Here is a 26790-nt window from a genome sequence, read left to right as displayed (position 1 = left end):
TATCCGCGGAAAGCCGTTTTTAATACGATACGAGAAATAACTATTCTCGTATTCATTCGAATCCGGTGGATAGGAACCGGTTCTCATTCATACGAAAAAACTATGTCTAGCATCGTATTATTTCCAGCTTTCTACGAATATAAAAATGTACAATCATAATTCTATATCCGCGGAAAGCTGTTTATAATACGATGCGAGAAATAACTATTAATGGAACAGTAAACCAGTATACATGAAATTTAAGGAATTTAAAAAAAAAGTAATTTGAAAATTATATCTTATTAGTAAATACATAGAAGAAACTGCTTAATGTATTCATTTCAGGGAAGCTTTAAAACGCTTTAGTTGTTTTAAACGATGAACCTTTGGAAATTTAATGTTTGAATGTTATCAGATTGAAACTTAATCTTTATTCTAAAAGGAATCGAATAAATTTGAATATTAATAAATCAGTATGATAGTATATTAATATAAGATAATGGGCGATTATTTGATCTACCTCAAATTATGTAAAAAGGTATTGAATTTTGCTTGAAATTTTTTGAAAGTATTTTATTAATTTTGTAGAATAAAACGAATAAATTTAACTTTTTGAATGCTTTATCTTGTTTTTTTGATATTTGTCTCAAGAATCCTTTAGCATTCCTTTTCTGGAACCAAATTCTCTTATGTTTCGTAACTTTGCACGTAGTTTTTAGAAAGAAGCCTTTTAAAAAGAAATCTTAAAGACACGAACATTTAAAAAATGTAATCCTAAATGATAAGTCATATGAGTCAGAGATAAAGGAATGGAACAATAATTATAGATAAATTGATTTACAACCTTAGATATAAGACAGAAGAACACAGAGAGGGAGGGGACATTTGGCTGTTTATTACACTAGTCCATAAAGTTTTATAGTAAGGTTTTCTTATTCGTTGGCTTAACAACTTTGTGGACTTCATGGTTAGTTCAATAATTTAAGTGTCCAAACGTTATAACCACTCGTTGTAATTTACAGAAAGTGTAATTTTGTGTATCATTATTGGGAATGTATATCAATTTATCGGCCATATTGTCTTATCCATATAAATCCCTGGAAGATGACTTACAGAAATTAATTTATTGTCCCTGATCCCTTTATTCCTGATAAGAGGGATTAAACACAATTTCTTTTCATTAACAACTTTTTATAATCAGGTATGGCATTGGCAGATAAATCAGTCATCCTTCAAAATAATGTTTTTGGTAGCTTCTATGAAAAGTGACCTCGCTATAAAGCTATAAATTATCATTATTGAAGCTGTTCTTTAGTTATTATCTTGTGCAAAAGGCTATTTCACAAAAGTATAAAACCTAAATAGAGTTTAATCCTTAAAAGATTAAAGAGATCATAGAATAATAAAGTAACCAAATGAAGAAAAAAAATTTATGTATAAAAATATAATAAACATTGGGAAGTAAATGATACTGGTCCCCAAAGTATTATGAACTCAATCTCTCTTTTGGTGGCACAAAAAAACTTTATTGGTAGGTACAAACTAGCAGTGTTCAAACTTTTCCATCAATAGTTTTAATCTATAGCGGGTATTATTTTGTTTATCATAATTGTAGATCAATTTATTGGCCATTGTCTTATCCATGAAATTATGCACCCTTAAAAGATACCTTATTATCGTAAAGAACACTTTTTTAGCCATTTTCTTAATTGTTATAACTTTATATACCCCACGATTTTTTGTGGTGCTTTGATTTTTGGCAAGGGTTGTGTGATTAAATTTGTGTAGCAAATCTAAACTACAATTCATATAAGATCTGTAGAACAGATCTACAGTATAGATATATAAACAGATAACTACCTGCCTCCCTTTTTCCAAGTACCTTTTTGTCTGCAAGCAAAATGTTTTCTGATAATTGGTCGTGTTAATATTCTCGACACTATTGGTTGATTTTCAAAGACCCAATTGAGAGTCGGCACAATGTCCTTGGAATGGGGACATACTAGAAGCAATGCCATGTAAAATTATGTCTACTTATGTTTGCTTATTCTTATGTGTTTTAACTTCGCTTTAATGGATATTGTTATTTACATCCTTGCTTAGTGTTTAACATAGTTATAAAGTCATAAAAAAACTAATAACCACATAATAATAAACTTTTTATAAACATAAACCAACTGTAATACTAAGGCATTAAAATAACTATAAAACCCTATTAAATGGTCAAAGTTCAAATTGTAGTCAAATAAAGATAAGTGTTGCTAGTCCTTTTTCTGCGCTATCATTATATAACTTCGTTATAATGTAATAAAATTTATATATACTCTATATGTATATTATATATGCGAAAAACGAACTATATATAGTGATAAAATCAAAACATCACGGATTGAGGGGACATTGGACTGTAAATTATACTGATATCCAAATCTCAATCTTTTATTAGTAGGATTTAAACTTTTGATACTAATTATAATTATTTCTCGGTTTAAACTAGAGGTGTCCAAACTTTTCAATAATCTTTAAGTTTCAATTTGAATCAATCATTTATTGATTGTCTTATCCCTTAAGATCCCTGACAAACGTATATTAATAAAAAAAAACTTAAAGATAACCTTTTGTCTGTAATAAACCCAAAAAACGCTTCCTTGTTTGGTATCAAATTTTTAGAAAAAAATAGATAGTTTTCCTCAAAGCGAATTTATAACACAAACGAACCTTTTTGCTTATTAAACTTAGGTTAGGTTGGAAGAGCCCCACAGAGGTTAAAACTCCAACAGTGGATGAGGCTTTTTTTTCAAATTGAAGAGGGGGGTCAAGAAATAGGGTTTATATTAAGGTCTAATTTCTTTATAACATAAATGATTATTAATAGAACATTAGGGAATAAAAAAATTTCCTTCGTCTTTTTCGTTGGTTAAAGATAAAAGTTCCATTTTAAAGTAAATTTTTTCTTTCTTTTTAATATCCAGAATCGCAAAAAATACTATAAAATAATTTGATAATTAATAATGAAAAAAATTTGATAATTAATAATGAATATTTTTCGCTTTCAAATATTGAAAACGAAACCAAAATCTTGTGTTGTGCAACCTAGAAACTTTCAATAACTTTCATCTGATAGCTTTAACATTCGAAAATGGTCTAAAGGACATTTATTATGAAAACAAATGTCTTCTGAACTGAAATGTAAATTATACTAGGACCTTTATCAACAAGATCTCTCGTTGATTAAAAAGTTTATAATCATTGGGGATTCACTTAAATTTATCATCCATTGTCTTATCCCATAAGCTCCCTAAATAATCCACTCTGGCATTAATATTAGAGGACTGGATAATAGTTATTTCTCGCATCGTATTACAAACGGCTTTCCGCGGATATAGAATGTGCAATTATAAGATTAAAACCTGTTTTTTAGCCCCGAGGTGCCAAAGGCACCTGCTAATAAAACTAGCTTTAATCTTATGATTGTATATTTTTATATTCGTAGAAACCTGGAATAAAACGATGCTAGAAAGAACTGGTTCCTATCCACCGGATTCGAATGAATACGAGAAAACTAGTTTAATCATTTTAGTGTATGTAGTTAAATCTGATTAATAATATTTTGTTTTTCTCAGAAAAGCTATCCCTATATGTTTTCACTTTCAACCACCTAGTAAGCTTTTAAAATTTACAAGTAGGGAAAAGTCAATTGCGATAAAAATTGATCTACCCCTTGTTATCGTTTCTCCAGAATATCTACCATATTATAATAGTAGGATTTCAAACATTTCAATCCATAGTCCTATTCCCTAATTCCTAAATATTTTCTCTATGTAAGATATAGGTGATAGATAAATGTAACAATGGGGACAATATCAACACGTTTTATGGATTACTAGCGGCTACGCCCCTAGAGGCCTCTAGTGGCACTTTAAATGATTTTGTTTGTTAAAGTCTCTAAGATAATTCTTAATGTTACGGATACCTCTTTATGTTACGTTGAAGTCTCCCAGATTTTAAAAAAAGGTTAGGTTAGGTTCCCGGGACCCATGAGAATCTACCCTGTTAAGGAGAACCCGATTGGTTCAGCGGTTAGCGAGATCCTTCGGCAATGACACACAGACAGACAAACATCCTGTTACTTTAGTATGAGGATATTTCATCAATATTTCAGTATCACAAATACTTTGGGGAGGGAGAGGACATTGGACTAGAAATTAAACAGATACCCAAAGTTTTAAAAAGATTGGAAAGATTCGGGTACCAATAATTCTTGATTGGTTGGTTTCGGGGAAAAGGGAATGTGATTCTGACAAACAATTCTAAAGGAAATTCTCTTTTTTCTCCCCCCCCCCCCACTTCTTACCCACTCCCCTTCAGTTACGTGAATAAACAAGATTTACTCCAACTTTAATCAAAAAAAAATATTGAATTTAGCAGGATTTTAAATTGTAATTAATTGGCTGAATATAAGCACCTGAGTTTAAACTTTTAGTTCCCAGAACAGATCTAAAGTTTATGTAGATGTATATACAGACAACTACCTCCCTTCATTTTCAAAGACCTCTTTCTTCTGCTTCTAAATAATTTTCTGCTACATAGCTGTGTTAATATAAGCGATACCATTGGTTGATTTTCAATGACCCAATAGAAGGGTTACACAAGGTGGTTGCGATGGGGAGGTACAATTATTTAACCCTTTCTCCCTCTAGTGTTTTACTCTAATGTTCCCAGAGTTTTCTCTCTCTCTCTCTCTCTCTCTCTCTTCTCTCTCTCTCTCTCTCTCTCTCTCTCTCTCTCTCTCTCTCTCTCTCTCTCTCTCTCTCTCTCTCTCTCTCTCTCTCTCTCTCTCTCTCTCTCTCTCTCTCTCACTCTCTCTCACTCTCTCTCTCGCTCTCTCTCTCTCTCTTTCTCTCTCTCTCTTTCTTACTTATCCTCTTAACACTTTTCTGAGCATTTTACATCTAGTAGAGTTAATCAAGAACCTATAAGATGTACCTACATGTATTTCTATTTCAATGGTTTTCGTCAACTAGAATCCTATTTTATAAAGTAGTAAGGTTTTTTGTTTTGCCTATAAGATCTCACTGACCACTAAACCAATTGAGGCATCCATTTTTAGCCTTATGTGGCTTACGGGATGGTTTAGGAATTAGGCCATATTTTATTCGGACAACAAAGATGGTTATACACTGGTCTATATTACATTGTCTATTGTCTAACTGACCATAAAAAATAAACCAATATTTGTAATTCTAATTTAATAACATTCAAAAAAAAGCTCTCAAGAAAGCATGGTGGGCTTTGTGGAGAGGCTTTATACAAAAAAGCTTTAAATATTTGTGCTGCTATTTATGATAACTTAGTCATATATGTTATTATTAGAATAAGAGTTATTATATCTTAGATAATGTTATTATTAGAATAGAGTTATTATATCTTAGATAATGTTATTATTAGAATAGAGTTATTATATCTTAGATAATGTTATTATTACAATAGAGTTATTATATCTTAGATAATCATGTAATTACTGGACTTGATTTAAATCTTTATATAAAAGTAACAGGATGTCTGTAAGTCCATCTCTACAATAGGATCTCGCAAAACCGATATGATTCTCCTTACAATGTAACTTCTCGTATGTCCTGGTAAGGTTTATAACTAATTTGTGGGAGGTTACCACCACCCATCCAAGAGAAAAAAATTATTCCTCCTCCTTAATAAAAAAAAGAACTTTTTTCTTTTTATAATAAAAATTGTTATAGTTGAAATTTGATGTCTGCATAGTGATTCTGGGTTTGTTATATTTTGTCTAAAAAATTCAATCAACAGTTTTATATAACACATTGAACTCCTAGTTTTCTCCTACTTATGGAGCTAGATATAGCCTAAAGCTTTTCAAATGCATAACTAATTATTTTTTTTCAAATTTCTGTCAATGACTAATTTTACTAATTAGAAATTTCCTATTTGTAGTAAAATAGGACTAAAAAGAAAGTTTTTAGAATATTTTAAGTTTTAATTTAGCTTCTCTCTGTTAGTTATAGGCATTCAAACAGTTACTATTATAAATGCTAAATTATATTAATTAATCTTTAATTTGTATAATCAATGAACTAATAAACATTAATAAAGAAAGTATGGTTCAAATATGCACTTTATTTAAGTGTAAAGAATGGACGATAAATTGATATGCACAGCCAATTAAAGTAGAACAAAATTACCCCTTTGTAAATTAAAATTATAAATGTGATAACCTAACTATAAAACTTTGGTTACAAGTTACTTTTCAATGTACCTTTACTTCCTCAAAAATTTCTCTATTTTATTATCTTGAAATAACTTGCCTTTGATAGCTTCTTAACAATTTAGGAAATACTATTTTATATCTTACTGTTGTCCTCTCCCTCCGTCCGTGATAAAAAATGCACTTTGCAACCACCGCCATAGATTTTTTTTCTTCTACACAATTTTTTTATCTGAATGGATAAAGAATACGTGGATATATTAAAAATTTGTCGTCAATATAGGTTGCTTATATGGACCCTGATTTATTGGTCAGTTCGTTCATTCAGTAGGAGAGGAGGAGATCATCATCATCGCCATGTATCTCTTCGTTCCAGAGCATAGGCCACGCACAATGGTTCTCCATTTATCGATTTTTATACATGCTATTCCAGGAAAGAAAAAATTAACCTAAACGTTTTCTTTCTCTTATGAATAAAAAGCAATATCATGCATAAGAATTGGAGAATAGTTGTTTCTTTCATCGTATTATAAACCGCTTTCCGCGGAAATAGAATGTACAATTATGAGATAAAAACCAGTTTTTTTAGCCCCGGGGTGCCGAAGGCACGGGCTAAAAAATGATTTTAATCTTATGATTGTACATTTTTATATTCGTAGAAAGCTGGATATAATACGGTGCTAGACATAGTTTTTTCGTATGGATAAGAACCGGTTCTTATCCACCGGATTCAAATGAATACGAGAAAATAATTTATCATCAATTGTCTTATCTATGTATACATTATCTGAAGCGCGCTATTCACACAAACCGTTCCAAAATTCAGAACATCAATATGGGTTATATTCACAAAAATCATTAAGTTTTTCTAAACATCTTTTTGGGGGTTTAGCCCGCCTAACTTTTGACCAGCTTTCCTGAAAATTATAGGTCAAGTTGTTTTACAATAATACACTTATAAAACAAACAAATAATAATTACACATTTGTTTTTTAGAACAATTTTCATATTTTGAAACCCTCATTTTACCCCCATCAAAATTTTTATAAATTATAACTACATTAAATTATCCTCCTCATTTCTTTGATATACCTCATTCTCTCCCCCTCCCTCAAAATAAAATAGCTTGGGCGTCCCTGACAATTTCTTATATTTTTTTGTGAATATTCCTCCGTTTGAAAAAATCTATGCAATTTTTGCAACTTTCTTGATGGTCATTTTCTTTTATTCTGTGTGAACTTTTATACAAAAACATAATTTTCAAACAAAGTGTTTCTTTTCTTTTAAATAAAATAATTATTTCAATTTTCCTTTTTTTTTCCTTTTCATTTTAAACTATATAAAATAAGTAAATTTTATTTTATTAAAATTCCAAATTAAAAACATTTAGTTTCTTATTGGTGCAAACATTGTATAGCTAAACTATAGCAACGATCCAAAGGTATAAGAGTTAAGACAATGGCTAATAAATTTATGCACCGCCCCAATGATGATACACAAAATAACCTCTTTTGTAGATTCTAATTAGTCGTTAAAACTTTTGGACACTTCAATAAATGAAACAACCAATCAAAATTCAATAAAAGTCCCCAAAATGATAAGCCAACGAAGGAAACCTATTTATAAAACTTTAGGGACTAGTATAATAAACAGCTATTAATGTCCCTCTCTCTCTGGAACCAAAACCAATATTTTGAAAACTTATCCGAATTAAACCTTTGCAAACTTGGACGTTATGATTCTTGTATAATCAAAAATATGCAAAAACTAAATGATTCATTAAATAATTATGAGAATATTATTAGTAATACAAAAGAATTAATAATTCCTTTTTGTTCAAAAAGATATTCTCAAATATTTTTTTTCTACAAAAATTTTCAAAGAATAGTAAAATGAAAATAATCACAGAAATTTTCCATCAAAATAATTTTCCAAATTATCAATGAAGAATTCAGAAAACGCAGAAAAAAATTGCTGACCTTAACAAAATCGTAAACCCAATAAATATAGTTGTAATAGATGGTCAATCCTTTTATTGGACCAAAAAGAACACAGTGTAGGTTGATATGTATATATATTTTAATGGGCAGGTGAAGTAAATTATTTTATTTGGGTTTAGTCCCTTTCGTGGCAACGCCCCTTAAGGGGCGATTGGTCATATTTTAAAATGGCTTTTGATAGGTCATTTTTGGTTATATTGTGTTAGGTGATTGTCCTGCTGGGTTAGGCAATTGGCCCCGCAGCATTACAGCCTCCCCACAGGGGCTAGAAATAGGAGAAAAGCTACTGTGAAAATACGAAGAAACGCTCCTTGAAGGGCTTTGTCACAAAAGGGACTATACCCTTTTCTTTTATCCATAAAATAACTAGCTATCTTATAATATAAATCTACAAGAAATCCTTGTTTAAGTTTTAAGGATTATTTTGTCTGATTGACCATCTATGGTAATTAATCAATCTTAACCCCTTTACACTATACTTTATTCGCCCTATTTTTCTCCTTTTTCCTTTTACCATGGAATTTTGGGGATTTTTGTATGCAGCCAAATAAATCACAATAGCCTAATTCGTTGTTAAAAAATAAATAGTATCAATAAAAAGCTAACAATGTTTTTTGGCATGCATAGTCAATTGAAAGATTTTGAACAGTGGACACATACTAAATATTTCTAGAGTAGCTGTGCTAATGATAAGAAACTTCATATTCTTCTATTTTACTTTTCATATATCTCAACACAATTTTATGCAGTTTCTATCGGCTACCCGATTGTTTAACATAATCGAATGAAATTGATTTACAAACAAAAGGGTTTAGGGCAAGATTTTGTAGGGTTTAAAGGATGCTCTATACCTCTTTATCACAGCATAATTGCACTATATATTATTGATCCTTTGGTGAAATCTTTTTTTTTTGAAGATATTTCAGAAACCTTTTTAAAGCTCCGCTTTACCCATCCAAAAATTATGATTCTTACTAACAGTAAAAAATCTTAACAAATAAAAAAATTTTGATCTACACTACACTATTTTCCCCATTATATATGAACTACCAGGGGCATAAGTTAATGGATTTGGATAAATATTCTAGCAGTGTCAAAACTTTTCCACCAACAATTTTAATCTACAAAAGTGGCAATTTTGTTTATCATACTTTGAATGTATACATTTTAAATTCAAGCTGGTTTGAACTTTAGAGATTTTTAAAACTATTTTTAATTTAAGCTATTTTTAGCTATTCTTTAAGCTATTCTAAACTTTAGCTGCATGGTATAAACCTCCACCACAAAAGCCCAAGCAAATTAAGTTGCCAAATTTTTACAGGTTTTTTAAGGAATCTTCAAACGGAAGGGCTGAGTATTCAAAAAACTAGATAAACTAGGATAACCGGTGATCGTCAGCTTCATTTATAACAAACAGATTATCCCTTCTGCAGATTTTTGAAAAAGTATATCAAGTTTGAACCAATCAATCAATCAAGATTTAATTGAAGTACTCAAAGTTTTTTAAGCCAACGAATACGGTAACAAAATTATTTCCTTACATAAGTTTTATTTTATAATTTTATTTTCATAATTTACATCGCATTTTCGTTCTCTTTTATTAATTGTCCGTTTCCAATATTTTCCATAAAATAGCAAAATTAATTTGAAAATCTCTTAATTTACAATGAAAAGAATGAATTAAAGTCATTTGAAAGCAATTTAATTTTTTTGTTTGTTTTAAAAAGAGGACTTTTTAAGCCTTACGTTGGATTCTAATCAGCTGCAAAAAAATATGTCAAAAAATTTAATCTTTCAAAAGAAGCCTCTTGGGTCTAACAAAACTGATTTAATCTTATAATATTTCATTTAACTATCCGCGAAAAACTGTCAATAATACGATGCAATAAATAACCATTTCTTACCTGTCTTCAACTTTTTCCTCGAGCTCAGAGTTGGTGTAGAAAATTTCAGGCAATGGTAGCTTCCTAAAAATAAAAATATTAGATTTTTAACAGGAATAACAACATCCATAAAAGCAAAGCAAAGCAAATCAGGACAAACATTTAATAATAATTCTTGTAAGTCAGAACCTAATTAATTATATAATCACACCATGCAAAACGTTGTTGTCAAAAAAGATTTTAAAAATCAACATGTTTTAAATGAACGCAAGGCCTTTCTGGTAACGCTTATAGAGTTGCTACGCTTCCTTTATCGTACATAGAAATTATCATGCAAAGTTTGAAATCGATAGGTCAATTCTAACATGTCTAAATGAATTGAAAGAGCTTTACGTTGCGGACGGACCGACCGACCCTAATTATAGAAAAGCTTCGCTTTTTAAAAGATGCTTTTGTAGCGCTTCTAAATTTAGGGTGCCTTGTTAAACTTATTAATGTGAAAAAGTAAAAAGAAATGTTATGTATTAAAAAGCCTCAGTTCAAATTTGACAAAAAAAGTAATATTGTTTAATAAACTTTTCTAGAAATTTGCACGTCTGAACCAAGTGTTAACGTCAATAATAGATTTTTTAAAAAACGAAATAAACCTTCTCTTAATACAACTTTTCTGTCTGCACACCATAATATTTTAACTTGTTACCTGAAAGGGCTGATACTTCTCCCCTCAAACTTCGCCGTGGGGCTAAAAATCTTTTTAGCTTTGCCAGCCAACGGCCGCTGCAGTGTTCTGAGCCGCGTCAGTTCTGGAGGCGGTAGCAGATGTACCCGCTCGGGATGTTGGTATACTGAACCTATTTTGCGCGTTTTTTAATATTCACAATTCAATATTATGAAGATTTTCCAGTTTAGGTTGTATTTATCTAGCATAAAATAGAGACCTTTTTTACATGTTTGAATCTTTTTGTCATTTTCAAACCTTGTAATAAATGTTATAAAATGTAAAGAAATTCTATGACTAGTATCCAAAATATATTCTCCATCGTTGGAGGTTTTGGAAGAGGGGTAGAATAGATTATCTCCATTGTCCTATCCCTTTATTCCAAGGAAGCAACAGATTATCATTAGAATAGGGACAATTGAGTGATTATTCAGGAATACAGTGATATGTAGTTTGATGACAGAATAATATATAGGACCCATCTACCTTAAAATAAATACTGAATTTAAATGAGGCAGAGGTCAAATAATCTGCAACAATTTCTTAAGGAAAGTTAAATCAATCCATTATCAAACATGCAAATTTATTGCACAATTATGCTTCCTTTGATTGTCATATCCCCGTGTCCCTGCTTTAAAATGTTCTAAGTCAACAGAGCATTTAAAATTAAGACCATTTAAAGAAAACTATTAGCATACGAAACTATTTACTCAAGGTAAAAAATAGTTGCTTTAAAATTTTTAAAATTATACTTTCATTCTTAAAGTCAAACAGAAAAAGAAGTAGGTTGTATGCAATTAAAAGGGTTGGTTAGTTGCCTGAAAAAGACGGGAAATATGGGATGCATTTGGTCCTGCTATAAAGGTCTTACTCTACGTTGTTATCAAATGTCCGGAGGTATTAATCCGGTTGGAGGAAATTATTTTCAACCCCATAAAAAAATATAAAACATATTTTACATGCTTTAAAATGAGTTATTAAAAAATCTTTCTCGCTTTCTTCGCTTCGTCTTGCAATGCAATTTTGAAAGCGAAGCTTTTCTACACCAGTAGGATTATTGACCTTAAGCTAAGTTTGGAGATTCTTGTGATAATGAGTAATAGATAAACAGGCGTTGAGTTAAATCAAAATAATTGTTTTTATTCACTCTTCTTAGAACGAGTATACATATTTTTTATAAGAGCAAAAAAAGAAAAGGTAAACGTCCAATTTTGTTTAAACTTTTGTTTAGATAACATTCTGTTCCTTTAAAAATATTTTTGAGCATTACTAAGGTTTATTTTTCCTGTTTGCCGAATATATGATTTGCTAAGCTTTGCCTTTGTGAATGTTGTTATTCTTGTTTTAATGGACCTTCATCAAATTCTTTTCATGAAGAAAATTACAAAAATTCCAAACAAATTAATTTTAGGAGAAACTTTATTCATATGTGTGTATCTAGCTGGTGACAGATATCTGGGAGTCTGAGAATGTACAAATACAGTTCCAAAATGCACGATAGTTAGGTAGATGGGCCTTGCGCAGGGGTTAGGCATAAAAAAAGCTACACCATCCCACCCTCTCATTAATTTCAATGAAACATTTTTGATAAGTATAACAGAGTATAAATATGTTGAAAATATAATTTGACGGCTGAAAGCCTCCTCTAAATAGCATGTGCAATATCTAATAATTTATGCATTGCAAATATCTGTATAAAATCAGGGATTAAGGGGGGGGGGAGACTTGGGCGATAAATTAATCTTAAACTTTTAATTTTCCCTCCAATATGAATAAGACGGACTTTTGTCTATTATAATTGAAGGTAGGGTAATTAATCTTTAATGCATTGTTCTATACCCCAATTCCTGGTATTTAAAACCAAATTTATGCAAATAAATTCCTAGCATAAGTTGATATAAAATACGTATATTATAAACAAATTTGCGTTTGTTAAGAAAATAAAGTTTTTTAGTAGCGCAGCTACACTAAAACATATGTAACTATCCTTGGTTTTAGTATCAAAGCTACTTTATAATTCGAAATGAACGCCTGAATGTCTGTTTTCCGTCTGAAACTTGATTTTGTCGTCTCCAATAGAGGGCTGAAACTTCGTGTTTTGTATATTTCTTACTGTTTTGCTTTAATCCTTTAAGTTTAAAATTGATAGGACGAGTCTAAACTGCTTTTTGATACCACTATTTGGACGAACATACGGACAAGACCGAAATGCTTCGCTTTTAAAGTGCAATAGGCTAATTGTATTCAAGTAAGCTGGCTTTAAAACCGATTTATATCCGCTGGATAGGAACTGGTTCAAGACATACTGAAAAATCCTTTATTGTATCGTAGAATTTTTAGATAAATAATAAAACAAGATTTTTAAAATTGAATTATAATTTTACTTTTTACTATCCGCGAAAAGCTGTCTATAATACGATGCGATAAATAACTATTCCAGTTCCTATATGCACCTCTATGTAGATGTAATATTGTTTTTTAATGAGGGAAATTTATCCAAATTGATCTTTAATGATATTTTGAAGTGAGAACCATTGGGAATACAAATTTTATCTTAAAAAACAGATCAATTTTCACGTTTAAATTTTTGTATATCAACATAAATGGATGTAGAATATACGTAAATATTATGACAGGGGAAAATTTGAAGTCAATTTTGTTTGCAACCATGGAACTCTTTTATTAGTCAGTTCGTTCATCCAGAAGAAGGGAAGGTGATATGATAAAGGGGGTGAAAAAGGGGAATCGTTATTTTAGCCCCATGCAAGTTTTACTTTATTAGAGAACATAAAAATCTGGTGTAATATCCAATTAAAAACAAATCCTTTTCTCCTACAGTCAAAATGTTATTATAGACAAGGATGACAACATCCATAAAAGCGAAGCACTGAAACGGTGGGACAAACGTACATTAACACTTATAAAGTGTCAGAACTGAATAATCAGAACATAAGTGTATAAGAATCGGAGCAAAATTGTAAGTAAATTTGTTGAAAAACTGCTTGATTCAGAATACTGTTGAAGGACATACTTACATTTTTAGAACTTGATTATAGAGTTGCTTTGCTTATAACATTAAACTTTGTTGTTCCAGGAATCAACATACCAAAAATCAGATCAATCGGATGATTAAATCACATAAAAATTTGTTGTTAAAAAAGTAAAAAAATCAACATGGTTAAACATGCTTCGCTTTTAAAAATGTCTTTTTGTCATAGATATAGGATTGTTGCGCTTTTATTCATTATGTCGACATGCACATCAAACAAATAAAAAGGTCAATAATATACCACTTATGTACTCTAATTCAATTTCAACAGGTAAAAATGTCTAAAATCATCGTGTAATTTATATCTAAAATTCTTTAAAAATTTCCAAAAGCCAGGAAGTAAAATAAAACACGCGAGAGAAAAAAAGCTATTCGTCATCATTTTTTAAAAATTTCCTAAAAAGTTATCTCTTTAAAAGGGCTTTTAAATCTAAAATTGTGCATGTTTTGAATATTATTTACATATGTTTGTCTTAAATATAGGCCATTTTAGAGGTATTTTTATCAAACAGCAAAAAATAATATCATATTAAAAGGCCAAAAATATCTAATCTTTTTACGTATTATTCCTTTCCCAAATATTTATCAGCTTTCAAAGACATAATTTTATATATAAGAATTTGAGAGGAAGATTAATTTAAATTTCGTTGTCCTACCTCTGCTCTCTCATTAGGCTCTTACCCTAGCGGGAGCCTGTAACTGTGCGTGGCTAACCTAACCTAACTTTAATAAACATGACTAAACAACTTAACCTAACCTTAATCTTTAAATTGTAAATGTAAGGAAAAATAATTTTTTTATATTTTTTGTTGTTGTAAAATTTTGCTTCATCTTTGGACATCTCCATTAGATAGTATATTATGGTTAGAGAGTTAGGAATACTAATGCTTAAATGGACTTGATAACATGTAGGAGAGAGAGAAAGAGAGAGAGAGAGAGAGAGAGAGAGAAAGAGAGAGAAAGAAAGAGAGACAGAGAGAGAGAGACAGAGAGAGAGAGACAGACAGACATACAGAGAGAGACATACAGACAGACAGACAGAGACAGACAGACAGAGACAGACAGAGACAGACAGAGACAGACAGAGACAGACAGAGACAGACGGAGACAGACAGAGACAGACAGAGACAGACAGAGACAGACAGAGACAGACAGAGACAGACAGAGACAGACAGAGACAGACAGAGACAGACAGAGACAGACAGAGACAGACAGAGACAGACAGAGAAAAACTGAGACAGACAGAGACAGACAGAGACAGACAGAGACAGACAGAGACAGACAGAGACAGACAGAGACAGACAGAGAAGACAGAGACAGACATAGACAGACATAGACAGACAGAGACAGACAGAGACAGATAGACAGACAGACAGAGATACAGACAGACAGACAGAGAGAGAGAGAGAGAAAGAGAGAGAAATAGATTAGAAAATAGGAAGAAAGATAACAGTTAAGGTTTAGTTAATCCATAACCCTTTCTCCCTCCAACTAAAACTACCAAAGACAGAATAATAATAATTTAAGGAAGTTTAATTTAATCTCCATTGTCTTATCTCTGTATGATGTATCCTTAGTAGATAAGGTCTACTCTAATTCCGATGGCTCTAGGTTATAGTGCCACCCAATTTTCATTTCAAGTGTTCATTTAAACTGATTAATATTTTTGTTAAAAAATAGCAATTCAGTCAAAAATAAATGCATTCTATCGACTCTATGGTGTTAAGTATAAGTGATTAGGGCTCACATATTATCGAAAAATACAATATCATAATGTCTTGATATAATAAATACAAGAAATCTGTTTTGAAGAAAGCTAAAAGACAATATTTAAATTTTAATAGGTAATATCAATAAGGTACTTGAGCTATATTCTAATTTCTACTTTTCTGTTTTGGTCTTAAGAGGTTAATTTTTACTATTTTAAAACTTTACAGAAACGTATAAGCACCTACTATTTAACTTAAGACAGGGAAAATAAGGTTTCCTTAGCTTTAGACTTTAACAGTAGATCAATCATGTAGATATAACATTAAGTTACAAGCCTAGCAATAGTGGAAACTCTACTGTGATAGATTATTAGAATGTTTTTTATAACCCGTTAAAAGTGTAAATAATAGGCGGGTAGATAAATCGATAGCCTGATATCTAGTTGCCGAATGTGTACGCAGTTTCCTGAGTGTTTCCTCATCCTAGCTCAATATTTACTACTAGCTAAAAAATCTTCAAACTTCAAAAAAAAATCAAAAATTCAAATTTATAATGTATAATGTATAAATCGTTTACACATTCAAATTTTGATTATTTCAAGGGAAGTTTGGAGATTTGTAGCTAGTAGTAAATATTGAGCTAGGATGAGGAAACACCCAGGAAACTGCGTACACATTCGGCAACTAGATATCAGGCTATCGATAAATCGTAGTAAACAGGAATACAGGCATAGGCCAATGGAGGATTAATTAACAGTCTCAAAAATCAGAGTCCTTAAGGGATTAGACAATGGAAGATAAATTAATATACATTTTTAAGTTACCGCTTCTGAAGATTAACATTATGAGTTGTACGGTTGTTTTGAACCAACCAATCATAATTCAATAAATGTACCCAAAGTTTTTTATCCTTAAAATAAGAAAATGTGATTATAAACTTAGGTTACCTATAAAAAAAGAAGTCCAATGTCACCTCCTTCCCTGTGGAACTCTGTCTTTGGAAGCTAAAAAATTATTGGGGAGATAAAACGCGTGGATTGTCGTATCCCTGTATCCCTGCAAGGCAAGGGAGTTCCCCCAATTTTCATATCAAAATATCGGAGAGACAAATTTTGGTGGTGTTCATCCATTTCCGTATATTATCATATCCGCTGTAGAAGAGGCATTTTGTGCTGTAGTAATAATATGTGTTTATGGTTATTTTAAATGTTTTACTATTAGAGTAAGACAATAAAGGGTAAGGGTTTTAAAAAATGTATGTCTTCACCCTGTGTAGCCTATGCCGACTTTCAATTGGGTCTTTGAAAATAAACCAATTGGAATAATTATCACAGCCAATTCGCTACAAAAGATCAGAAAGCAATTTGCTAGCAGACGAAAAAGGTCCCCAATAGGGGGATCCAGGTAGTTTCTATATCTATAGATTGATTGTTCTACATATGTGGAATCGAATGCACACTCCAAATTTTTGGTATAAGGAAATGTTTGACATGATAAAAATCTAAAATTGCTTGTTTTAACTTTTCAAAAAGATGATCAGAAATCGACATTTTTAAGAACTCAAGGATTTTTACAAATTTTACTTCAATTATTTCATATAAACTTAAAATAAAATTTTTATCCCATTGACAATAAAGTCCATGCTATATCTGATTGCTTTTTAAAATCCTATTATATAAAGTAGTATGGGATTATTGTCTGAAGCTTAAGATCTTAATAACAACTGAGCCGATTGGGTTCTATATTTTATGTAATCTTCACATAAATCAGGAGATGGTTTTAGGCTACTTTATTTTCATATTTAAGTCAACGGATGATTTTAGGCTATCTTATGCTCTCTTATGATATAGAGCCCTAAGATTCGAGGGGCGATACCGCTAGTATCTAATGAATCTAACAGTAATTGAGTTATCATTGGAGAGTCAAATACAGCCTTGTTATATAACTAAATAATGAAATCTGTCAAAATACCAACGATATGTTAAATTAACTATTGCGAAATTGCCACCCAACTTTTCAACACCTGAACTAAATTTGTACATATGTTTGTAATTACCTAACCATCAATTATTGTTAGTAATTGTTGTCAATATAACAATTTGTCTAAATGTGCAGTTCTCCACCTCATCCCCCATATAGAAAAATTATCTAAAGTAACTAAAATGACCTCTTTAACTTATATATTTCATTCATGTCTTATTTTCAACAAATAATAACAAGTGACTTGGATCATAATTTATGTACACAAGGATTGGAAAATTGGCAATAGATTAATTTTCTCCCATATTCCTTTGTTGTATTCATTAGTTTGAAATTATTAGAGTTTAGATTAAAGTTCTGATTTATTTTAGTGCAAATATCCTCTCCCATACTGATATTATTCATATTTTTGCAACATCATTTATTTTATAAATCTTCATAGCCCCGCCCCTTCCGACAAACGCCTAATTTCTTCCTTGTTCATGACCAGAGTGCAATAATAATCTATTCCGTTGGTGTTTATTCGTTCATGTTATAATTTTGAATATTTATTGTATGAATCCTCTTGAAAAGATAACAGATTTTTTTGTTTCTATGTCTGTCTGTCTTTACCTATAGATCTCTCTTACCGCTGAACCGAGTTAGCTTTACTTGAAGTTTCTTATAGGTCCCAGGAAGTTTTTTTTATCTATTCAAGGGCAAGGAAAATCCTTCTTCCCCATAAAAAAAAATCATCTCCCTCCCACCCTCTCCCAAATAAAAGAACGTGTTTCGACCCCTCTCCCACCTTATAAAGTGACCTAAAGGCCTCTAGGGGTATAACTGCAAGTAAAAGAATACAGTGATAATGTCATTTAAATAACGATTTGTTGAAGTAAAAAATGCTCAATATGAGTTGCCAAGTCAAGTCATTGTATCGTAATATCGACAATTCTTCTCCGTTTTGTATAACCACACCAAGAACGGATATGCAAACTAATCTAAAAAAAAAACTCGACCAGAATCCAGAGGAAGTTTGTGTTGTACCCAAAATTATCAGTCTATATCAAATTTGTGTTCAGAAAAAGCACTGTTGTAATAAAATGGATATATTATTACTTGGATATTAGACAAAATTTTCATGTTCTCTAATAAAGTAAAACTTGCAGCGGACTAAAGTTCTTCTTTTCCACCATCTTTACCCCATTCCCTCCCCTCCTATTGGATAAACTTACCAATAAACGAGTTCCATATTAGCAAGGAAAATGGACGACAATTTTTCCCCTGTCATAATATCCACGTATATTCTATATCCTTTTGTAGTAACAATCTAAGAGCATTATTGATATTTAAAAAGTTAATCTTTTTATTATGATATTGGTTAAATGGCCTATTTATGTAACCCATTCATGTGGCAATATAGTTTTTCATCGGATACAATATACTTCTCTAGAAGCTAGTATTAGAACTCTGAAATATAGGTCTATTGTTTGTCGTCGTTTGTATCCTAAAATCCTTTAATTGATGTTCTTTCACTTACGCCTATTAACACACTCCAGGACACAATTGCAAATAATTTAGATAAGGTGTTTTTCATTAAGAATTAAAAAGGGGTAAGACAGTGTCATTGATATACATCAAAAAAATTTTAAACAAAATTACCCAAAAAATTATTGTTGAAAAGATTTGAGACTACTAGTTGTTCCTACCAAAGTTCCCAAGGTTTCTAGCTATCAGTACCAGTATAATTAACAGTCCAATGTCAGCACCCTCTCGTTCTCTTAAGATATGCAACAAGATAAGGCTGTAAAAAGCAGATATATATAGGCTACAAAAAGACTTAATACTCACTAATATATTTTCTAAAGCGCAGCTACTCTATAAATTTATCATACATCAAAGAAGTTTTGCAGGGATCTAAAGAAATAAGACAACAGACGATGAATTGACCCTCAATTACCCATAAATTTATTAACAGATTAACAAAAGTTTCTGGATTGTTTAAGTCAGCGAATGAGAGAAAGAGAAAAACTTTGGATACCATTATAACTTTTAGACAATTGTCCATTTTGTACAGTAATAATTATTTTTGCCTATTTGCCTATCAAAGGAAAATATAAATATAATAAAATTTTCAAAAATTAATCTACTACACTCCTAGCCTCTAGAGGCATTTTTATATTTGGAGGGAAATTGACAAAAAAAATCGAAAAAAAATAATTCAAAGCTACCTGAAATTAAAAACTCAATTGGACCAGTTGTTTGCGAGACTTTTATGAGCAGAAATGAAATCTACTTTATTTTATGTCTTACCTGAGAATTGAGTGACATGTATAAAGTAGCTGCGCTACTTGAAAAATGTGAGATTAAAATCAGATTTCCTGACCATATCCTATGCACAAACATTGAATAGAAATCTGAAAAATGAATTATGTACAAGAAGGGAGGGGACATTGGACTGTAAATTATAAAGGTCCTAAAAGTAAAATAAACATGTTTTCTAAATTGTTGGATTAAAAACCTTGATTAAATCTTGTTTTGGTAAATGTAACTACAAGTATCACCTCCGCAAATCTTTTAAGAAAATGAATGAAAAATCTCATAACGAGAGAGAGAGGGGGGATAACAGCATGTTAATTACACTAGTCGCCAAAGTTTTTTAATAATATTTTCTTGTTTGTTGGATTAACAATTTTGGGGACATTTACTGAATTTTGATTGTTTGGTTTATTAAGTTCAAACTTTTCAACCAATAATTTTAATATCCAAGGGGTAATTTTGAGTTTTATCATTGGGGATGTACATTAATTTATCGACCATCGGTTTATCCCTTAGATCCTTGATAAGTTGCGCTAATTATGGACCAAAATGTTCTCCTAAATTTTTTTACAGAAAATATTTAACAATCCACGAATCTATGCATTTTGCCACTCTTGTGGGCGTAAAAAAGAGAAGACACGCGAAAAATATCTCCATTAAAAAATAGCTACAGCACCATTAAAAAATTGCACATGAAAACTTGGGGAGGGGAGAAGACAATGGGAGTAAAAATTTATCTACATTCCATTCTTCCTTTCTCCAATACTTTCCAATCCCTATAGGCTAAAATTCTTATATGAAAATGAGGAAGGTAAGGCTATTTTGTCGTCCATTGTCTATTCCCTGAATCCCTGAAATGAAAACCATTTAAAGTGCAGCCTTTCTTTTTTAATAGCGCAGCTACCCTACAAAATAGTTACATTTTGTCCGTAAGTAGCGCAGCAATTGTTATCTATAATACAAAGTAGAACGATGTCTGTCTGTCCGTCTGTCTGTCTGTCCCTTAAGATCTCGGTAACCACTGAACCGATCGGATTCTACTCTTCAGGGTATCTACCTATTGGTCCTGTGGTGGTTTTAAGCTATTTTCTTGGGGGGGGGGACACCCCCAACCCCCTCAAAAACCAAAAAATCCCCCCCCCATTTTTTTTTTTTTTTTTTTTTTTGAAGGAGATTTCCTTGGTCCTTTACGATTTTCGCCATAATTTTTTTTTATCACCTCTTGGGGCAAAGCCCCTAGAGGCTAGGGGCGAAGCCGCTAGTACCTCTATAATAGAAAGTAAAATAAAGAGAGAGAGAGCGTAGATACTGTAGAGCAGTGTTTATGTATGTCTAGACTACAGTCTAGACTAAGTAGAATCTATGTTTATCTTGTAACATAAAGTAGTACGGTTTTTGTTTCTTTGTCCGTTAGGATCTCGCTGACAATGAACCGATTGAGTTCTCCAGTTAGGGAAAATCTTACTTAGATTCCTGGATAATTTTTAGCTAGATATTTTAAAACTTTTTTGGGTTTTTGGAATACTTTACGGCCGTCCCTCCCCTAGATTCTAGAGAAGCATCCTCTGGTTCTTTATGAGTGACCGTTGGACAGACAGATATACCCTAGAAAGCATAGTGTCATACAACTAGGAATCTTAATGCATAAGTCAATAAACGATTAATTGATGTACATCCCCGCTAAGATAAACAAAATAACCCCTTCTGAAATCATTTGCATAAATAGTTTGTGAAAGCAAACCAAAATTTTTCAATAAATTTCAAGCCAACTCAATAAAGATCGTGTTTATTTTTAATTTGAGGGCCAATATATTTTACAGTCAAATGTCCCCTCCCTCCCTGCATAAGACGAACATATGAAAATGAAAAATCACTCAATCATGTTTTAGCATATTTTAAGACCTAATCTATCCCCTAGGCTCTAAATTATTAGACATTTATACACATATAATTATCTATGGACTCTTTTCACTTAAAATAACAGGGATAAGCCAATTGACTACATGTCTAAATTCTCATTGAAATTTTAATTGTCCGGGTAGGGAAGGGACATTGGGCTGTTTATTACCTGAGTCCCCAAAGTTTTATAATAACGTTTTCTTATTCGTTTGATTAACTTTAGGGACTTTTATTGAATTTTGATTGGTTGATTTATTAAGGTAAGTGTCCAAACGTTTCACCAATCGTAATCTATAGAAGGGCTAATTTTGTGTGTCATCATTGGGGATGTATATCAATGTGTCATCCATTGTCTTATCCCAGACAATTTTTCCTTGGTAGATGGAAAATATTAGAGGGTTCATAGGTTGGAGATTAAGTTTCTTATACAAATATTAATAGACGTAAACAAATTTTTAAAAAGGTATAGAAAAAAATCATCTATTTTTTTGGCTATTTATGTAAATAAACTTTTTTCGTATTAACATTCTTTTACTTTAAAATTTTCAATAGTTTATCATTTTTTTAACATAATAGGACAGATTATAACAAAGTAGCATAAAAATGCTAAAATATGATAATATTTTAAACACTCAGTGGTGATGATTCTTTTGTGGAAGTGATAGCACCCTACCTCCTAGCATGCTGCTAAGGCGGGTACTATTTTGTTTAATTGAAACTTTAATTGCAAATAATCATTTCAGATATATTACACACTTCAAATTTAATAATAGACATAAAAATAAGAATGTATAAAAATGTTACATTGGAACTCTGTTAAATTTTTTTTAGTTATAATATCAACATTGCTATGTTCTCATAATGTCGATTATATGTCAGCCACTGACACCGCTATATAACGCCATATAATGAACTTCAGGGATCTAAAGGGATAAGACAATGACCGTAAATTGGTAAATATCCCCAAAATTTCCCCTTATGTTAGTTGTTGAAAAGTTGGATACTCAACTTAATGCACCAACCAATCAAAATTCTATAAAATTCCCCAAAGATGTTAAGCCAACGAATAAGAAAGCGATATTATAAAACTTTTGGGACAAACCATGAAGGGATGGGCCATCGGACTGATTATTACATCAGTCACCAAAGTTTCAATAATATGTTCTTATTTGTGGGTATCACAACTATGGAGACTTTTATTGAATATTAATTAGTTGCTTCATTAAGTTGAGTATCCAAACGTTTCAACTACTAATTGTAATCTACAGAATGGGTAAAACTGTAATTCAACATTGGCGATGTACATTAATTTATCGGCCATTGTCTTATCCCTTAAGATCCTTGTTAATAAACACTAAAATGTCTTTTTATTTTAGCTAACCAAAGAACTATATAGTATTAAATAAAAGTGGTCTTGGCTGACATTATTCAAATACCAATATATCTACAGTATTTTGTTGATATAATAACCACAAAGAAAGACAAACTTTTGTAGTTAAAGTCTTTTAAATTATGTTTATTTATTAAATATGTCTGTTGGTAAACTTAGGCATTGTGCTTTCTAAACCGTAGCGAATAACACAATTTCTTTTGACTTATTTATAGTTCTCTAACTTAAACGAGGAGAAAAAAATCCATAGAAATTTTTTACGTCAAAAACATAACATTTATAAGCCTTTTTCAGCTAACAAAGGCACAATTTTGGAAGATTATTAATCGTCTATTGCCCTTGAATTCCTAATACAAATCACTATTAGAACAAAAAGGTAGTATTTTTAAAGTAAGTTCTTTCTTTGGTTTGATTGATGGACAAGTTAGAGGCAAAATATTTTTTGAATAAAATAAATCTCTCTTATATGGGGTGGGAGTTTAAATTTGTAATTTTAAAAATGTAATTATAGAGTTGCTACGCATTTTAAAAATATGCAAGCACTGATTTATAATCGTAATTCATTAGTGTAATGAAGCTTTCTTTTAGAATCGTAGCATCTCTACGATTCTCTATTTTCCCAAAACCTTTTACAATACCCGACATATGTTTATGCATTTAATTTATCAACCTAAGACAGTAAATATAAGAAGTCTTATAGACGATATTAACTCTTGAAATTTTCAGTTCATAAGGTGCTAACATACTAATGAAAGGGGTAAATAGCCTAAAACCTAGCCAGTACTAATCAAAATTCTAGCATAAAGGATAGAACAGTTTCTGAGATATGAATTGACACACATATAAAACACACATCAAGCTATATAATGTAATTTTATATATGATAATAATTTCTTTCTTAAAAATAGAATTAAAATTTAATAAAGCTTTTTAGAATGCAAAAAGTTGCAGAATTTTTTTGCATAAATAGTTATGTAGATTAAAAGACAGGGAGGGATGGGATAATAACATGAAATTTTCTCATTTTCAAAGATATGAACACTCTACAAAAGCATTGTAAGGGATGGGGGATTGCATTTGTTTATCATCCATTTCCCCATCCCCGTATCATCCATTGTCCTATACCTGTATCCCTGGTATTTATGTAAATTATTGTAAATTGTAGAACTAATTTTCAACATAACAAAGAAGTTCTATTTCGAGGTATCAAAACATTAGTAAAGGTATCCTTGCAATGTTTTACATTATCAAAATAGCGTTTCTTTAAATACAATGCTTTGTGATGGCCATAATGTAGACAAAAATGCCGAAAAATTAACTCCTAAAATATTTAGATTATTAAACAGCAAGATTTACTTTTATTAAAAATCCTATAGTTAACATAATCAATTGAAAATAAAATTAAAAGGCTTTAGAAAGGCCTATTTCTAATTACAATACATATAATTATTTATTTTTCATGTAATTTCTATACTGCAGTTTATTGTTCTTACAACCTAATGTTGCCTAATAATATTTACATGCAATTCTTAAAGAACTCTTCAGAGCATTAGGTAGCATATAAAAAGTGCTAAGTTTTAAAAATGTAGATTGATTTATGCAAATTATGCTTAAAAATTAAATTTTTTTGGGCCCCTAAAAAAACACCTTCTTGAAAAAAGAAGTAAAAAAAGATAGATAAATAGATAGATAGATAGAGAGAGAGAGAGAGAAAGAGAGAGAGAGAGACAGAGAGACAAAGAGACAGAGATATAGAAGATAAATAGATAGATAGATAGATAGATAGAGAGAGAGAGAGAGAGAGAGAGAGAGAAAAAAAAAGATAAAGATAAAATAGAAAGAGATACAAAGAAGAGAGAAGAGAGATTGAAAACATAAAAGAACACGATAAAGTATAATACATATAAAAGACATATCTGTTATCTAAAGGGTGTTAAAAAAATCAATTGATCACTTTTTTATCCTACAGTTTTAGTCTAAAACTTAAAAATATTAATCCCATTCATGCTCAAATAATGACAATAAAATATTCCCAGGACACCTTATTCATGGTTTATATTGAAAAAGGGAAACAATTGTTTTTTTAACACCATTTACATACAAATAAAGAAAAGGAAATGAGAGAAGAAAAAAAGATTGTTAAAAAGAAAGAAAGGGTCAAACTCCAAGTTATTTATCATGCCCAGAAAAGATTGGTCAAAGAAAATGCAATTCTGCTAAATTTTCTAAAATGACTCTGACCCAAAGATGTGCTATCATTTCTGCAAAATATAATCATTTTACTTACATCCCCCCCTATCTTGATCTCTCGCATCATTAAATATTTGCCATTTTTAGTAGCGAATCTACTCTATAATTAATTCTGTCTGTCCGTCCTGAATGATATTGGGGAAATGTGATTGTCCCGGCTACTATTATGACATTTGAACATCCAGCTCTATAACTCACTTTGCACGTTTTTACATCCAGCATTTGCTTCTCTACTTATGGATAATGTCATCCTTGTTTTGCTATTGGTCTTTTTTTGGCAAATTTAAGATGGCAAAATGGGGAATTGATGGCACTCTCTGACCAAAAAGGTTGATTGTTTATTCAACAATTTGACATATGCAGCTTCTTTGTTAATTTTAATACATTTTGTTGCTGATTTTCAGAAAAGCTTCTCTAATATTTGTGTCATTGATTTTGGACCTTTTTCTAAATGTCCTAACTCTAGAAGAAAAGTTTACTTACTTTTAATAGCTATGGTATTCCGATTCCCCTACATTTTATGCTGTTGATATAACTATTATTTTATATTAGAATCTTAGATCTACCATAAAACACCCTTCAAATAGTAATGACATTGTAACTGTGCAGTCTTATGTTGATAATATAACAGCATATACATGGAATAAGAAAAAGTAACGTTTAGTAGAAATAAGTGACCTTTGAAAAGCCAAAAAATCCATTAAAATGATGATGAGAAAGACAAATAAAAACATTTAAATAATCCTTACATGGCTATTAAGACACAGGGACAAAGGGATAGGACAATGGCGATTAGACTATAAATAATAATGGTACCCAAGTTTTACAAACATGCTCGCCTATTCGTTGGCGTAAAATCTCTGGGCTATTTTCATTAAATCTTGATTCGTTGGTTAAGACTAGCAGTAGCCAAATTCCACTGACAGTTTTAATATATGTATTTAAGGGGTAATTCTGTTTATAATCTTTGGGGATGTACAAAGTACATAAGTTAGCCCTCATTGTCTTATCCCTTGATATCCCTGGTAAAGATGAATTAATAGATCTTTGTATGTATTGCCATGTAAATGACTATCAACCCATAAAGGGTCACAATAGAATAAATATGGAAATTAGAGAATAAACAAATCTATAAATATCAGAGCTGGATCTTTAAATCATTTTAGTGGTGAGCCGAATTTCAGCCAATCACAGCGCGGCATTTCATAAAATGCTGTGCTCTCATTAGTGGAAAGTTAACTCACCCCGATCTGGCTCACCACTAAAATGATTTAAAGATCCAGCTCAGGCAGGGAGGGGACAAAGGACTATGAATTATGCTCGTTCTCAAGGTTTTATAAAAAACACCTTATATCATTTGTTTGCTTAAAAAATTTAGGTTATTTTATAAATCTTGA

The 26790-nt window shown here is 31.0% G+C and overlaps 1 protein-coding gene across 1 annotated transcript in view; it reads right to left on the bottom strand.

The window, feature by feature from the left end:
- The window catches only part of LOC145331745 (uncharacterized), a 355671-nt gene that overhangs the window by 309504 nt on the left and 19377 nt on the right, over positions 1-26790 (bottom strand). Inside the window, exons 2-3 of the mRNA XM_080176576.1 lie at positions 10801-10951; positions 10122-10184 (exon numbers count right to left, since the gene is read on the bottom strand). Of these exons, the coding sequence (XP_080032702.1) occupies positions 10122-10184; positions 10801-10951 (214 nt within the window). The remainder of the gene's footprint in view (positions 1-10121; positions 10185-10800; positions 10952-26790) is intronic.

This window comes from Acartia tonsa, chromosome 11 (genome assembly GCF_053477335.1).
Source record: "Acartia tonsa isolate MP-2025a chromosome 11, ASM5347733v1, whole genome shotgun sequence".
NCBI lineage: Eukaryota > Metazoa > Arthropoda > Copepoda > Calanoida > Acartiidae > Acartia > Acartia tonsa.
This window is presented reverse-complemented; position numbering and strand designations above follow the sequence as displayed.